This window comes from Pagrus major, chromosome 4, assembly GCF_040436345.1.
Source record: "Pagrus major chromosome 4, Pma_NU_1.0".
In the NCBI taxonomy this organism is placed as follows: domain Eukaryota; kingdom Metazoa; phylum Chordata; class Actinopteri; order Spariformes; family Sparidae; genus Pagrus; species Pagrus major.
Genome location: NC_133218.1, coordinates 28,824,620 through 28,841,536, shown reverse-complemented (window position 1 = coordinate 28,841,536; position 16,917 = coordinate 28,824,620). Strand labels below are relative to the sequence as shown.

Below are 16,917 nucleotides of genomic sequence, written 5' to 3'. Positions count from 1 at the left end.
CTGTCTCGAAACTCGAAACACTGACCTGAAAGTTAAAGGGTAACTCCACCAATTTTACACAAGAATGTTTGCAGGTCTTGGGGAGTTCTGCTACACATGTAAAAAACAGAAATATAAAGCCTTTTGTGGCTCCAGAAGAAGCTGCATGCGACCTGATTAATTGCCTCCAGTGATGCCATCTGTGGCTAAATTGCATTGTGGGTAATGTAGGCACCAGGTTTTGAAAAGCAGTCAACTGGTCTAGCATTGTACTTCTATAACACTGTTAGACTCATTATGGACAGGTTAAAAAACAATGATCACAATTGATAAAAACAGAACCAGAAATATCGCTTTAATTCTATTCATTCTCCTTCCTTTACAAAACCTGGTGCCTACATTACCCACAATGAACTTACCCACTAGCTGACATCACTGGAGGCAATTTATCAGATTACATGCAGCTTCTTCTGGAGCCACAAAGACTTTATACACAGACTTTTTAACTCAAGCAACTGTTCTCTCCAAGATCTGTATACACACTTAAATGTGTAAAATTGCTTTACCCTTAAAATGTGCAGAAATGACTTTCAACTGTTCAGTGAAACCATAATTCCCCTGACTGCACACTACTACAAGAAATCTAGTGTTAGACTTAAACCCTGACATTGTATTTGTTGATGGGAACACTTATTTGCAGCTTAATGATTGATAATGAGCCTCAGTCCAAGTAGCTGGAAATGTTATCTTTGCTGTGTGCATGCGGTGCACACAGAGGTAAGCAAGCGCGAGGGCAATACAACCACCAACACAGGTGTCCCTGGGGATAATTTGCCTTTGTAATGGGTAATAAAATTATTTCCATCTGTCACTGTATGGTTATAGAATGCAGACCTGGAAAAGTTGTGTTTTAGACCCTTTTGTGTAAATTGTGTATGTAACATAATATTAATTTGAAGTAGTTAGTCAAAGCAGAATCATTTCTTCGACTGAGATTATTGATTTCATGCTATAGTTGGATATGATGTTTTAAGGCAATGTGTTTTTAGAAATCTAATTGTATCTATATATTATCCAGACAATGATATGATAATGATATCCTGTCCTCAGATCTGACCGAAATAAGACACCGGTTCATGATAATCACTCTCGACTTGATGTAACTCGGGTTGTTTTTTATGGTGAAAGCTGCCATGACCACTGACTTGTATATAAAGAAGTCACCCAGGTAGCTTATCTGGTAGAGTGTGTAACTCCCCAAAGCATCCTGGGTTCAATTCCAGACTGCACCCATTGCTGCATGTCAATCTCTCTATACCTCCTTTCCTGACTTTCTTCAGCTGTCGCTATCCAATAAAGGAAGACTTTTGAAAAATTGAAACCTTGTTTTTATGTCTGACTGTATGAAGTTGGGATTATAGGTATCAGCAAGTCACTTAAATAAATAAAATAGAAAATGGAAATAGAATTAAAAATAAAGAAAAACTCTGGATATATTAACAAATTTCACATATTTATTCTTAAAAATACAGTGATCTCTTGTACAAAAGAAACATCAAAATGATCACATCTAAAAATAACAGGGAGGTTAATTCCTTTCCCCTCACAATATTTCAGTTTCCTTGGTTAAGCAAGTACTTTGTTCCATTTGTCGCCATTTACTTTAGCACCACCTCACACACTCTAATATATATGCAGTGTGGTCAAAGTGCTTGTCTTACTAACAGTGGCTATCCACCACAAGAAGACATCATTGGCCTCATGGCATTTTACTCGCCATACGTGATCCAGTTCAGCTACGTTTGACACAAGGCAGAGCCCCCTAACAGCGTACTTTGATCCACCATCCATTCCACAGCGTTTTTAGCTCACACTTCCTCTTGGTTCAGCAGCTGGTGAGAGTAGATGACATCTTCATAGTGGTATTTTTGTGCTATAGTCATGATGGAGTCGTTGCACCGGATTCTGCTTAAAATGTGCAGCACTTCAACCACAGCAGACCTACAGTAGACAGGGACACACAAGAGAATTATGTAAGTCACCTCGTTGTTGTTCTAGATGTATTAAGAAAAGTTATGATATCTGCAAAATTTATAAGCATAACCGCTAAATAAACTAAAGATTTAAGTCACATTTTGTCACTTGGAAAGTTGTGAAGCAGAAGATAAGATGTGATGGGGGAATGGGAGGCAATGTTATGTCCAGCTGCTGATGAATCATCAAATAACAAGTACATTTCACTGTGACTAACTTAACTTATAGCAATTAGTGTAGTTTCTCGTACCTGGTGTTTGTGTCTTCAGGAGGCTGCTGTTTGCAAACTGTATGTACTTTCTCAACTAGGTGGTTTCTGAAATTCTGGAGCTGAGGCAAACAGACGGTCTGTCCTTTCAGCCAAGAAAGTGGCAGACTATCTGCTATCTGGAGAAAGCGTGAGAGAGAGGGAGAGCAGTAGTGGTGTTAATCAAAGGAAACCACCAGCCCATTTTCAAGATCAAGTGCACAGACATTAAAAATACAAATATTCAATGTGAAAAATTATAAATTTAAACACCTTTCTGCATGAATGGACAGCATTGTTGTGCAGTGTCTGACTGCAGAGGGTGATCATCAGGTATCGGTTCAGTAGTTTGTCCAACATCAGTTCCTTCAACACAGACTCAGGAAGCAGCAACTCCCATTTCCCCATGTTATCTAGTAGCTAATATGAACACAAAACAACTGATTAACAAACAGCAGCCTGGGAGAAATACATCCTCTCAATTGGAAAGGCTGAGACAATATGAGACACACAAGTGGTTTCAAAGAAGCATTTGTTGGCGAGCATTACTTTTATGGCCGTCCAGAACTGTTGATCCCTGAAGCGACACTGAGGAGACGACCAGTCTTCCAGGACCCTGGATAAAAAAAATATACAGTATTTTGGATTGACCTGATCTTTAAACAAGCTTCAGGTCTTTGAGTGACAATTTTATCCAGTGACCGAGCTGAGACATATTTGAGTCTGTACTGTATGCCGGGCAAAGAAAAGAAGAGACTTTTTGTTGAAAGCATGGATAAGAGCACAGCCTAATGGTTAGAGAAATCATTGTATCCCACTTGATTCACAATGATGACACTGACGGGAAGTCACACCTGCTCTCTACTTGTTAGTCATCCAAATGGTCACTTAATGTTTAAAGTGAAAGAAGCAAGAAAAGAAACTGACTTTTTGGGGTATAGAGGGATGAAGACATCTTCATCTACACAGCTCCTCAGTCGGCCGATCACAGCCTCTATGAAAGCCTGTGTGAGACATGAAAACACATTGTTGTCACAAACATGTTCATACACGGTTTATTGTATATTTAAATGTATTGTATGTTGACATTGTATTTATTTTTTTATTTATAAAAGCTGAAAGCTACAAGGACATCTGTGGACAAAAGATGACGATAGTGTAGTAAACTTTCTTTTAGTGCCGTACCACCAGACTACAAAGCAGCTTCATTTCAACTGTGAGACTCCTCAATTCAGTCTCCCGCCATACAGAGGAGTTTTAATTTTATGACCTATCCAACCTAGATAAGTTGGAATCTGACCTGGTGACAGGAATGAAGAATAACTGTAGTGTTTGCTTCTGTAGGTCATATAGTAGTAATATATTAGTATTAAATTGAGATTGTTTCGTAAACAGTTAAAAGTACCTTGAAGTATGCCATATATTTAGTATGTATGTCTGTGTTGGCTTTACCTTGACCGGTTTACTCTGCTCCCCTTCAAAGACAGAATAGTCCTCCTTTAGTCTGTGACAAACGTCAGACAGACAGACTGACTGATGGCGGGATAAGGGATCCCATGCCAGCTCCACATAGGCTAAACAAAGAAAGACGAGGAGAAAGTGATGTTGGTTCACACATCTGTGATCTACAGACTAACAAAGTGAAGGAGAGCTTGTTGACAGTACAGCAACTGGTAAGATAAATAAATGAATAAGGAAATCACGTACAGCCCTGTTGTTAAGCCTTGCCAGACTACAATATGTAAAGTGACATTTCTGGCCTGGATTACAAAGTTTTTCTATAGAAAATGCAAAAACAATGTTGTACATATATATGTTCCTGGGCACAGCCTTTATCAAACACAATGTGACCTTTCTATTGCATTTAACATAATAAACTTTAGGAGTCGTGGATAGGTACAAGTATGTGAAAGAGAGTAGGGAAAGTCACAGACAGCATGTGTCAATGTGTTAATTTTTTTGCATTCAATTTTCAAAAAAACAAACAAACATGCTTGTTCCCTTATATGTTTTACCTGTCATCTTGGGCAGGACAGTCTTTTCTATGATAGCAGACAGTGTCTGTCTGTCTGTGTGCTCCAGCTCCTCATGACCATGACCGTGACAAAAGGTCTCCACAGCTGAGAACCACGGAAAGTTTTCAAAGTCCCCACTAGCACCCTGAAACACACACAAATTACATTGGACACATAAAGGCACGTGTTGTGTGATGGCAACTGTGTGTATGCATGAGCTAGTTTCTGTGTTTGCGTCCACATGTACCTTTAGTGGGTTCCATGCCAGTAGCTGATGTCTTATGACGGGGTTCAACAACTTGGGCAGACATAGAGAGATGTAGGCACTGTGGTAGGAGTCAGAGTAGGATCCTCTCCATTCTTCAAAGCGGGACAGAATCTTCTTAACGTCGCAGAACTCATCCTGGACGTCAGAGAACACTGCCTTGGACCTCGCCAGGATATCATCTGAAGAGGGGGGCAGAAAGGGAAGAGAGTCAGATGAAAGCAACAAAAGGATCAGAGTGGAGATTTATATTACAGCCTGGCAGAATTATACTGTATCACACTTTATACTACTACATTTGTTCTATTAAAATAAACCCTGGTCTATTGGCTGAAGCTTTTTGTTAAACAGATAGAGAGCTGAACATATTTAATTCCTCACCTGTCATCTTCTGCAGCTGCTCGTCCTCTTCTGCTGAAAGCTGTGCGTCTTCAGGTATATCCATATCTTCCTCAGCTTTAACACCAGCATCTGCCTCGCTGCAAAGTGTCAGACAAACATCAGTACCTATTTTGACAGACCTTGTATACACCTCTCTTTGATATATAAATTAATTCTTGTAAGCATTTCTTATTTACTACTACAGCAAGTTGTTTATGTATACAATGATATAATACAAAATAAAAACTTTTATCTTGACAGATTTATCACACTCACCCTTGAGTTTCTGTTCCATTTGCTGAGTTTCTGCTGTGCTCATCTGTGCTATCTATAAAAGGGAGATGCAAAAATACATTTTATTTAAATATTGCCTCCATAGAGTACTTTAGATACACTTTGATCACAAATGCACAAACAGACACATGGAAACACAGATGTAACTCACAGCTGAGCTGCTGCAGGCGGTCAGCCTGCTCTTTGGTCCTCTGTCGTCTCTGAGCCAACAGTGCCTCCATCTGGTCCGACAGCAGAGAATGCAACTCCAGTTCCAGTGAGTTGATCTCAACAACCTGTCAACAGTCAAAAAATTATCATTTATTTTCATTTAATTTCATTTATCTTCAGAAGAGGGAGCATTTTTGTTGAGAAGTAACAGTGAAACTGTTCAAGGCAAACTGGTTCTGTCTGACAAAACTGTGTGATTAGAGCAGAGATTTGAGGTCAAACAAACAACGTGTGTAATAGGTAATATTAATACTAATTAACAATTGAGACTACCACTTTATAATGAAATGTGATATAAAAACATAACATGATCAAATCAGTAAAAAATTATTAGAAAACTGTTCCATCATACTTGACTGCCAAACCATGAAACCTGCCAACCAGCTCTAAAAACTAAAACGCAACCCGAGAGTGTTCATTAGAGATTAAACTGTCATCATCTTGGAACGGTACAATTAAGGTTTCTGTTATAATGATGATTAATTTCTGACCTTCTCCCGTAGACACTCCACCAGGTTGTGGACATAAAGGGTCATGGCTCTGTAAAACTTCAGCTGGCTCTCTGGGGCACTTTCCTCCAGAGTCTCCGCGGAGGTTTTAGCGCTCTCAACATCTCCCTCCATCCTCCTCAGCTCTGCTTGCCGTGCTCTGTGCACCTCCTTCAGGGAGTCTAGTCTAGAGAGAAAAAAAAATCAAAAGAGATGTGAAGTGAGGAGTACACAGGTGTTAAATGTGTTTGATTACAACACATGTACTACTTGTGGTGTGACATTAAGACAAATAACGCTAGAAGAAACGTACTTTCCAGTGATCCTCTTTTTGACCATTGAGACACTGATGGGAGGAAGAGTCTTTGGGATTCTGACCCCTGCTGATCTCTTCTTTTGTCTACGCCTGCTGTTACTGCTGCTGTAGCTGTAGCTGCTGGATTCACTGCCAGATGGGCTCTGAGAAGAAGAAAAATAAAGGATGTCAAAGCTGCAGTACAGAGGGGAGGGCTTAAGTCTTCAGATAAGACTACTCTGCCATTCGAAAGTGGCTAGTTTTACACTTAAAGGTCAAGAGATCAATATGGGGAAAAAAGAGTAAGATGGCTGCCTGAATCTCTTCCTACCTGTTCTCCTGGACGTCTCCTGACTCCCTTCACAATTTGTGTCTCCTCCCAAAGTTCCTGCTCTTCTCCGTCAGTCCCTGAGAGACTGCCATCACTCCCTAGAAGATTACACACAAACATACAAACTAGTATACCTCACATTCCCACAATTCGGTGCACAACCTCTCCACTCAACCACCCCTTTTTCCCATGCTCTCATACCAAGTTTCTCGGCTATCCTCTCCCTAATGCTCTTTAATCGAGGGGCGAACTCGATTCTTCTCTCATGATCATCTGGCTCATCATCATCATCATCCACTCTGTCTTCGTCATCCTCCCTGCTGTAGTGATCCGGAGTGCTACCAGCGGAGCTATGGCCATCTCTACCCATGGGAATGAACTCTTTCTGGGTTCGAGCAGCTTGACGCTTCCTCCTGGCTGCCTCGATCGCTTTAGCATTAGGGATAAGTACTGTAAAGACAAGTTGACAGACACATAAATACAGGTATACACAAGTACTATGTAGCTGTAGCCTCCATATTGAATATTGATCGTGTCTATTCTCTAAAATCTTTAGCATGCACACACCAACAACCATCTACGGATTTAAAACAACACTGACACTTTCTGACACACACATACAGCATACACCCACAAAAACACATACTTGGATTAGTAGCTGAGCGGCTGGAGTCTGAGGCTACTGAGCTGACTGAGGGAGACCTGACACCACCTTCATCACTGTCATCACTGTCATCCCCATTATCCTCATCCTCATCCTCATCCTCATCATCATCATCGTCGTCGGAGTCACCATTGTCATCATCACTATGGTGTAGACCACGTGGTGAAGCCTGACAGTCATAATCTTGCCTGTGAGGAACAGATGGTCGGACACCTTCACCCGCCGGCGCTGGGAGAGAGAAGAGGAAGAGATTCTAATACCAAAAATGATCAAGTATGACGACATTGGAAAACATGATCAACTAATCATCGATATAATTACTGAAATAAGATAAAAATCTTGAGCATTACTTCAGTGAGTAAGGCATTAACTCACAATGCAATATTATCAGATACGTTGCCACGTTAATGACAGCATCGTGATACGACAATTCTGCAAAACTTGATACAATACAAGAAGATTTGTGTTTGCAATGCGACATCTATCATAATGCCCTGCTAGTGTCTGGCTCAAGGGTGTTTCCAATATGAACCAGTTTGGTACCTACCCGTCCTTTGGCTGGTCTTGGCAGGTGACGACGCCTTCTTTCTAATTTGGAACAGCACAGCCTTATCAGAGGACTTCTTCAGTTTAAATGTTGGTCCGTCAGCTAACAGTGAAAAGAAAATCACAGATCCATGAGCAAAAATTTAACCCTCAGCCCAACTAAAACCTTCTGTGCAGTCTTCCCGGTCACCTACAATTCTCCATAACAGCCACAGGTTTTCTGTGTCTGCTGATTGGTGGTAAACATAACTTTATGTAGGAATATGGCCCATGGGAGCACATCATAAACTAACTTTTCTATGCTTATTGTGTACTTTAGTGGTGCATAATGCCTGACAAACCTGAAATTAATTTTGGAAAAAGAAACTAGGACTTTTGGTGCTGGGCAATTTACACTTCATCCAGTTATACGTGTGTACAAACGCAAAATTGTTACAATTTTAATGAAAATATCCTGTAAGATGTATCTATATCATTTATTTTGAGAGTTTTATTTCATATTTCCATTTACTCTTACGCTTATTTAAGGTTTGTCACCAACTGTCGCTGAGCAACGTTAAGTAAACTGGTCCATCTTTAAAAATATTGACTTCACAGCGCCATATATATACTTAATTACCTTCTTTGTCGTCGGTGAAACTGAGGACGGTGTTTGTTTTCTTCTTAATCCCATCTTTGTCTTTCTTCCTCTCTTCTATTTCTTCTGTCACTCCCAACGGCTCACCGTCTTCTCCGTCACTGCTGTCCGCCTTGGGAGGCGTCGCTTCCCGCTTGGAGCTGCAGGAGATGCCGCGGCTCTGGGTCAGGTTGGACGGCTTATTCACCACGGCTGGAGCTTTCTCATTTTCCTCTCCATCTTCTTTGTTCTTCTGCTCGTCCTCTTCGTCACTGGAGTTCTGTTTTCTCTGTCGAAAGTTCCTCCGGGGCTTTTTATTGAACATTTTGCCCGACTTGCATGGAGATAGCAAGTGGGCTGTAAACTAGCAGTAAAGCGTTGTACGTTCTGCCGGAAATCGTTTGACAAAGGCGCAAAAATGTAACGTAAATCAGCCGCAATGCACTATGGGCTGTGTAGTGAACAGCCCAAAAAAAAGTCAAATCAGCTTAGCAACTTTCAATTTTATATTCTGTAGATTATTAAACGCTATTATCAATGTAAAGTTTCACAAAACGATAGAAAACTATAATGAAAAAAACTTCAATTTATCAGTTTACCAGGCCACCCTTATTATGACCACCTGTTCTACCAAGTAGGCATAATATTCAGGAGAAATTAATAATGTATGACTGTTGACTCGGACGATATATGAGGTAAAATGTCAGCCAGAATTAGCTGAGTCGAGGAATATCTGTTCTCAAATGACATGTGACAACGTCAAAGCACTCTCGGCGGTCAGGGGCAGAGCTTCAAACGAGAAATAAATGACTGTAGTTTATGTAGTTCTTGTGCTGCCTTCTTCCTTATCTTTTCCCCATCAGCTCTCCCATCAATTGTTCTCCTTCTCCATCTGTTCAACTTGTAATGCCTCCCTGCCTCTCCTCCCCTCTCCTCTCCTCCCCTCTCCTCTCCTCCCCTCTCCTCTCCTCCCCTCTCCTCCCACTCGGCGGACGGTCAGACGTTAACAGCGCCCCGCAGCCGAGCCTCGCAGCCACCGCTCACTCGTCGTCAGCCATGTTGTTGTTGCGACACACACCGAGCTGTCAGCAACAGGTCCTCTGAGCAACAACGCCGCTAAACTTCCACATTTCTCAAACCAACGCCGCTTTCTTTGGGATTATAAACCCTCCGCGGTGTGTCTGGGAAAGCGTCCAGAGGCGGTGGATGATAACTCCGGGCCGCTCAGAAGCTCGGAAGTTGGGTGTTTTTTTTGTTTTTGGGTCGTGGTGAGAGAGGTAGGCAAGCGAAACTGCTTATCTAAGCATGAGTGCAAGTTAAGTTTGATATTGTCATGGTAGTGTTTCTAAAAATGGCTTTTAGGGCTCACCTAAGCTTTACGACTGCGTATAATCTCGCCAGTTAATGTTTCTTTGGATATTTGATTCAGAAATGTAAGAGAAAAGTGTCTTTGAAGGGCGGTGATGCTTCTCTGCTGAGCCTCATCAACACAACCTGGCACTGGGATGGGAGTTGGGGTTAGCTAGCTAAATCATGACTTCATTAGACGTTTGTTATAATCAATAATTGGACACGGGGTATTTATTGATACATAAATTGATAATTGTATATGTGGAAAGTAAGCTGTAAAAGCTGATTTGCAGGAAAGTCTCCTAAATTCCTCTGGGTTCAAACGAGTTATGCAGGTTGCAGGCATGCTGGTGACAAGTGATCAGGGAATGTTACTCTATCAGTATATCTAACATACACACAGAGGGACGTCCATGTTAGTTTGAGATTATGGACTAACATAATCTGCTATCAATAATAGTGAAATAAGCAGAGCCAACAATAAATAAGCACCACTTCTCACATCATTGAGAGAAAGTAACCCAGGAAATGTTAGAGTTGGCATCCACAATATCATGTTTTTGCCACTTTTTGATAGCTAATGATCTACAGGCTAATTTCAATTTTCATTATGTTGCAATACCACCAGTGGAGTTTGCTCTCCATGAGTGTTTTTTTGTGTCTGATTGCTGATAAAATACATTTTGTGCTACTAAGGCTTTGATGCAGCATCCTCTCGCTATGTGTAGTCACCACTCTGTGGTTTCCTCCAATGTCCCAACCACGACACTAAGTCACAAGAAGAGTGGAAGTATAAAGTTGCAGAAAATGTAAATACTCAAGTAAAGGATGTCAAAATGGCACTTTAGTACAGTACTTGAGCAAATTGTACTTAATTACATTCCACCACTGGTAACTGGTTAGCTGTCTCCTTGATTACTAATAATGTGTATCGTATCGGCCCCTGAAAAAAAAAAATCGGTCGCTCCCTATTTTAAATATTCAGAACACAGAGCAAACAATGCATTATCAACATTATTAGGCTTATTCTTAATGTCCATTCCTATGCAGATTTTATGGTTAAGTGGCCATTGCCTGACACTGATCACACAGTCCATAAAGCCTCTTCAATATTTTTGTGACAGCCAGGCAATCATATTAGAGTGTTTGGGTTTGGTTGGTTGTTAAAGAGGTGTGGTTGTGTATCAGGGCTCTGACGCACACATTCACAATGGGGCACACAGCGTAGTACAGAGATTGAAGGTTCTCTGTCACTGCAGGTAAGGTAAAAGACCCTTTGGTCTTGCCAGCTGTCTTTACCTCTTCATAATGTTAATGCTGAACCTGAGCATGAAGGTTGCCCTTCAGCTGATCAATGGGGCTTTGACCTCCATGTTCACAAACTTCCGCCAGGCTGAGGCATCCTCGAGGCAAAACAATTAATGGCTGCCAGTGCCAGCCGTGCTGAGCCTCACCTCAGACCTTTCAGTAGAATGAAAGGTCATGGTTGCTGTTTACATTATGATTATTACAGTTGGCTGGAGTTGCCAATTTTCTTCTTCGCTGTCGTGCTACTTGTGATCATCACTACTGTAAGTGCAGCCATGTGACTTTGAGCAGCGTTTACAATATTACATCAGCCTCTGGATAGACCCACTACTGCGTTGGTAGAGAATTTATTAAGCAGATGTTCGAGGAGCTCCTCCTCCTGAATATTTTCATTAAAACCACAGTGAAAATGATAGAGGAATCACATGCACATATACACGCAGTACTACAAATATCTTGTTTTACTATACAATAGCAGTTTATCACAGTACTTTATTCAGTCCTGTCATATCATTTTGATGTATGGACAAATCAGGGCGGGTCGAAGCAGACTAAAGGAGGGAGAGGCATGCCTTGCCTCCTAAGAAAACAAAACCCAGCACTGTAACCAGTGTTAATCAAACCCAATGTGAAACGCTCCAAAAGGCCTTTGCAGCACTTTCTGAATGTGTGAACACCACTGGTGGATGGGGTGGTGTTTGTGGCAGAGTGGGTGGATGGGTTGTGCTGAAATACCACTTTAACAAGGCTAACTAAAGAGTTAGCTCTATGGTCATAACAGTTGGAATAAAGTAATAACAGTAGAGTGAAGAATAAGTGATAAATGTGACAGATTATTATATACAGAAACAAACACAGACAGATGGAGTCAGAGAGGGTCATCGGGGAGATAGAGAGTCGTGGATGGAGTTGATGTCATTGGTGTGAGGTCAGCGAGCGAGGCGGCTGAAAATCAATCATTTCTCAGAACAACAGGCAGTGGTTGTTTCAGAACAGAGTAGTGTTGAGGACAGGTCAGGGTCACACAACTGGTAGGGTAGCTAGATTTACTGTACATAGATGGCACATGGAGAGACAGAAAGATAGAGAGAGGAAAAAAAGGACTGTAATAGATACAGTAAGGGAATGAGGAAGTGGGGGGATAAAGAGTGGAGGAAAGCTTCATCAAAAACATCAGTGACTCCTTCCCTCAGTCTCATCCATCCGTCTGGTTCTTCATTGTGTTTATTTCCTTCAGAAATGAAAAGAGTCCACATGGCAGCAAGGTGCAGTATTAAAAGTGCACACTAAACAGAGCAGGAGGGACACAGACACAGACATATGGACTCTACGGTCAGCGACAGCCAGGCTATTTATCCAACAGTTTTCTGTGTTGTATATATACTAAAGCAGAGACAGAGATGTCCCAGTCTCTGAGCAGGGACCAAAGCAGAACTGAAGCAGGTGAGGTCTGACAGATATAGCCAAGCCATAGATGAAAAGACAAAACCACACTCTGAGGAAGTATGGTGTGTCTGTTACCACCATGCTTCAGGCAGGCATTGATTTTGCAGTCATGTTTCATGTTAACCTTGAAAATCTGTTCAATGCAATCATTTTTTAGTTCAAAGAAAATGTGCAAACCTAAAGAAGAATGCACATTTACATTGTTTTTAAACGAAGTGTCAATGTTATGATGCATTCAGAGCTGAACTCAAGCTACTGTGTATGCTGGATCACTGATGAGGCTTACTGAGTCATTGTTATTAGTATTAATTACTCTAATGGCCAAGGTAGGTTGATATTTGTCGGCCTTGATGTTGCTAGCTGTGACAATTCCTGTCAGGGAAGCCTCCATAGTGTCCACAGTTGAATTATACAGCTGGGAATTGCAGTGACTCAATTCTCTTGACGACGTAGTGATAAAGAGAACAGGACGAAAACATGGTAATTTGGAGAACAGGTTCATACAGGCTGTTATCTGTACACACAAACTGAACACAACAACCCTAAGAGAAGCCTTATTTTTGTTAATAGTAGACTTTTCGGTTATCTGTCTGTGATTCCTCTTTACTTTATCTCCTGACAGTCTTTTGCCTGCTCTATGCACCTTGACAGTTTACACCTGTTATTAAAAATCTGTGCCTGGATACATTATCTGCATAATGTCATCCAATCCACAACCTTTTGTCATTTACTTGTGGTATTAATAAGCATCCTCATTATCGAAATTCACCTGTATTATGATGGGATTCTAAATATGTAAATTAGTTAGTCGGATCTGGCATCCCAGGTCAAGAAGGCAATGCCATGGACAGTAATCATGCACGATTAAATCATTTATTTTATTTAGTATAAAATATTTTGCGAGGGAAGACTTGCTTGCTGCTGCTGCTTGTAGCTTTTCTCTGGGCTTGCTGAAGCTTGCAGAAAGAGCCGAGGTTGGTGACATTTTGAAACTTGCTGGGTGGACCTTTTTCCTTAAGAATGTGATCACGCTGTACAGATTGCACACACACTGTGCTGAGATCAGATCACAATGTGTTATGTACGTATTTACACAGTGCGGTTACTTGTTTTTTCCTTGTTCAGATAGGATGTGCAGATACAGTTTGCATGTTAATGGCAGGTTGTGAATGGGGTATTCATCTAAGGTAATGTTGTTTGCATGGCCTCTTTACATGTACTTTACTTGATATAACATTTTCTAACTAGGCAAGTGAGGAAGTCAGGCAAAAGCACACCGGTTCCAAATGGCGACCAATGAAATTCATTTTATACAACAATGAGATTTTTGTGAGGTATGGTTGAGTAAACACCACAGAACAAACAGGTAATATATACAGACACAAACACACTCATCATTAGTCAGTTGATCTTGATCATTAGAAATCAATGTTCTCCCAGACTGAACCAACCAGACTTGTGTGGGTGAAGAGAAATACCAAAATGTCAAGGGGTCATTATAGTTGTGATATATGTAAATATATTTCTTCAGTGCTGTGTTACGATCCAGTGTGGTAGACATCATTGTTACCGTCTGTTAAACTGCTGACAGCTGTCAGTGAGTAAATGCACTGTGTGGTTACACAGTGTTCCACCACCTGCATGACTGTGGACAAGCTGTTTCATAAACTACAGGTTGGGACCTAACGTGGGTCATATGTCTATTTATGTATTCGTCCATGACAACAATAATGGGATTACTGGACATGTGTGGGCACCAGGATGGGCTAACACAGTTCTCAGCATTGATGCAACCTAGGATTGCAACTGTATGACATTTTCACAATGAAATAACCATCTGAAAACATTTATCATGGAATATGGTTTTACACAATATCACTTACAATGATGTTAAATAGAGTGAAATAGGTTGAACGAACACTTACCATCATAATTTCTCAAAATATGTCCTGACAGACATGAAACTTAATATAACTTGAAAAAAATGTAATACGAGGCTCACAGTAGAATTCATTATTGAAGATAAGCAAATGTACACAGTGTGATAATCTTCAGTTTTCATTCTACGGTATACCTTGAAAATGGTATATCACTGTAACTTGAGTGCAAGCTTGAAAAGCAGGAAAGCTATCTTAGTCTCAAAGCCTTGCTTGAGTTCTTGCTCTCACAGAAGCTTGAACACACGCCTTCCAGCTGCAAGTCTCTATTCATTCTTATTCATTCATTCATTCATTACAAGGATCTAGTGTCCAGACTATACAGTGTGCTTTGAAAGGTTTTTCTGAAGTTATGAAAATTGCCCAGCCCATTTGAAAATCATGCAAACCTGTATGTAAAAAAAAGAATCCTTTGCCTTGTCTGTAAATGTTTGTATTATGTCTCCTTTCAATGGTAAGGACTTAAACACTTTCAAAACAGTGTTACTCACAGCGGCCTCCCTGTAGTCTTATGTCCGTTTTCCAACCTCGTTTTTTAGTGCTTATGCATTACAGCTGAAGTTAAAAATGTAGTTTTGCCTTTAGGGGTAGGTGCAGCCTTCAGAAAGGATTTGCATGAGGTTTGCAAAGCCGAGTCCACCGCTGAAGTTAGTTTCTTGTGCCTGCCAAGTCAGTTGACCAGTCGGTCAGTTGGTCAACAGTCGTCCAGTCAGTTAGGAAAAGTCAGACTCCTCTGTCTCTCTGGAAACCGTAAACCTTACAACTAGTAATCCAGTGCTGTCTTTCATTTATTCATTATAATTCCTGTAGTGTTACATTACCAGAGGTCACACTCTCATGACTGGAGCCAAAACTGAATGGCTGATACTGTGGACAGATAAAGGTTAAAACAGGTTATAAGTTAAAGTTTAATTTATCAGTAATTTTACAACACCAGCAAAATCTTTTGCAAGACGGCAGCAGGGTGATTGTCGCTCAAATGTTGTAGTGGCAAATAAGTATGTTGAGCAATATGCAAAAAAAGTGCTCGAAACAGTATTATGACTAGATACAGTGGTTTGTCTATCAAACTCCACTGTTAAAAAAAAAACAGCAAAGTTCTTGAGTTGAAACAGTATTAACATCACACACTGAAGTTTGTTGAAAACTGTTTATACTTCTGTAGTATACAATATCTGACTTGGCAGGCATTTGTTAGGATTAACATGTATATTATTTAAACTGGCGATACAAGATTTTTGCTTTAGCATGTCATTATTAAGTAAATGTTGATTGCATGAACTAATGGCTATGGACACATGACCACATCTGCATTTAGATTGATTCCCTATTAGCCTTGTTCTTTATGCTATTTTGTTTCCACTTTAAGTATAAAAATGTGTCGGATCATTTTGCTCCAACTTTTTGATGACCAAATGTTATGGATCCTTGCTGAAAGTGCTTATGTACAGTAATACATACAAATAAGAAAATTATCAGGCTCTTAATTCAGGTCAGGTATTGTGGTTAATGCATGTAAACTGTATCATCACTGTGGTATTTCTAATTAGTTAAATATTCCGTGTAATTAAATGGTAACCTTTGTTTTTCTACTGCAAATACTGCAATCTTGTTTTATGTGAGGACTGCTGCAAACATGACTTCCCACAGAATAGATTGTTAATGGGAGAAGTCTCCATGTACACACACTCACACTCCAATATGTGATAAAGACAGCACATAAAGAACGAGGGCAGAATGAAAGAGAATAAGGCAAACACTGAGGAGAGAGTCTGGGAGAGCGACAGATGGCAGCCAGTAGATTAGCCCTCCCTCGCTGTTCTCTGCCCTTGTGAGAGCATTGACCAGGCCTCTTTATCTCTTTCTCTTTCATAAAGCTCATATCAGCAGACAAGTCAGCGATCCGTAATTTAGTTCCTAAAAAATCACTCGTCAATCTGTTATTCTCGTCCTGCCCCCGTTCCGACTCCTGCTCTGACTCTTGATTCATATGTTCTGGGACATCAAAGCTGTCCCCCTGCCAAAATCCATGATCACTTCCTGTCAACTGACGTTGGACAGGGAAATGCTTGTCGCTGTGGGTTACCGGGCAGGAAGTGTTGAGCAGAAAGATTGGAATTTCTCTCCTCCTTTTCCTCCTCCAACTACATCATGTGAGTCTGACTGGCTGATGGGGGAGAGATAATCATGGAGGAAGCAGGTGTTCAGCACGCCAAAAATGAAGTGAATGTGAGCGCCACAGAACCAACATGATGATCTGACACACGGTGTCCCCAACTAAGATGAGCGAAAGAGAATACAAATAAATTCAGCTTACTATTTGATGCTGCATATATATACATATCGGTTTTTCTAAATGAAATACTTAAAATGTATGCCTCATACTTCATGTGGCCTTATGTTTATCTGTCTTAGACTATGACCTGCTGAAGCAAAAGTTCACACTATTCATCCCACAGTGAAAAACTGTTTTATATTTAAACAAGGCAGTTTTGTGGTGGCTGTGCTTCA

At 40.7% G+C, this 16,917-nt stretch overlaps 2 protein-coding genes across 3 annotated transcripts in view; one reads left to right on the top strand and one right to left on the bottom strand.

Moving 5' to 3' along the window:
- Positions 1-1,613: 1,613 nt before the first annotated feature.
- On the bottom strand, positions 1,614-8,747 carry gcfc2 (GC-rich sequence DNA-binding factor 2). Its single transcript, XM_073465018.1, has 18 exons — positions 8,369-8,747; positions 7,751-7,852; positions 7,186-7,431; positions 6,741-6,989; positions 6,540-6,637; positions 6,227-6,372; positions 5,917-6,100; positions 5,367-5,490; positions 5,198-5,249; positions 4,922-5,019; positions 4,523-4,722; positions 4,276-4,420; positions 3,713-3,834; positions 3,188-3,264; positions 2,810-2,876; positions 2,534-2,680; positions 2,264-2,400; positions 1,614-1,980 (listed from the first exon to the last, which is right to left on the bottom strand). The coding sequence occupies exons 1-18, from the start codon at positions 8,688-8,690 to the stop codon at positions 1,848-1,850; spliced, it is 2,649 nt and encodes an 882-aa protein (XP_073321119.1). The 5' UTR covers positions 8,691-8,747; the 3' UTR covers positions 1,614-1,847.
- Positions 8,748-9,438: 691 nt separating this feature from the next.
- The window catches only part of itsn2b (intersectin 2b), a 34,402-nt gene continuing 26,923 nt past the window's right edge, over positions 9,439-16,917 (top strand). For both annotated transcript variants that reach the window (XM_073464075.1, XM_073464074.1), the window contains exon 1: positions 9,439-9,642. The gene's annotated coding sequence lies outside the window, so the exon portion shown is untranslated. The remainder of the gene's footprint in view (positions 9,643-16,917) is intronic.

Excerpts from the sequence above, each read along its gene's own strand:
- gcfc2 (XM_073465018.1), bottom strand. The coding sequence starts at position 8,690 with ATGTTCAATAAAAAGCCCCGGAGGAACTTTCGACAGAGAAAACAGAAC. Across the intron at positions 5,491-5,916 it reads TGGAGTGTCTACGGGAGAAG|GTTGTTGAGATCAACTCACT; the intron begins GTCAGAAATTAA and ends GACTGTTGACAG. Across the intron at positions 3,835-4,275 it reads TGTCCTGCCCAAGATGACAG|CCTATGTGGAGCTGGCATGG; the intron begins GTAAAACATATA and ends TTCTTTGTTTAG.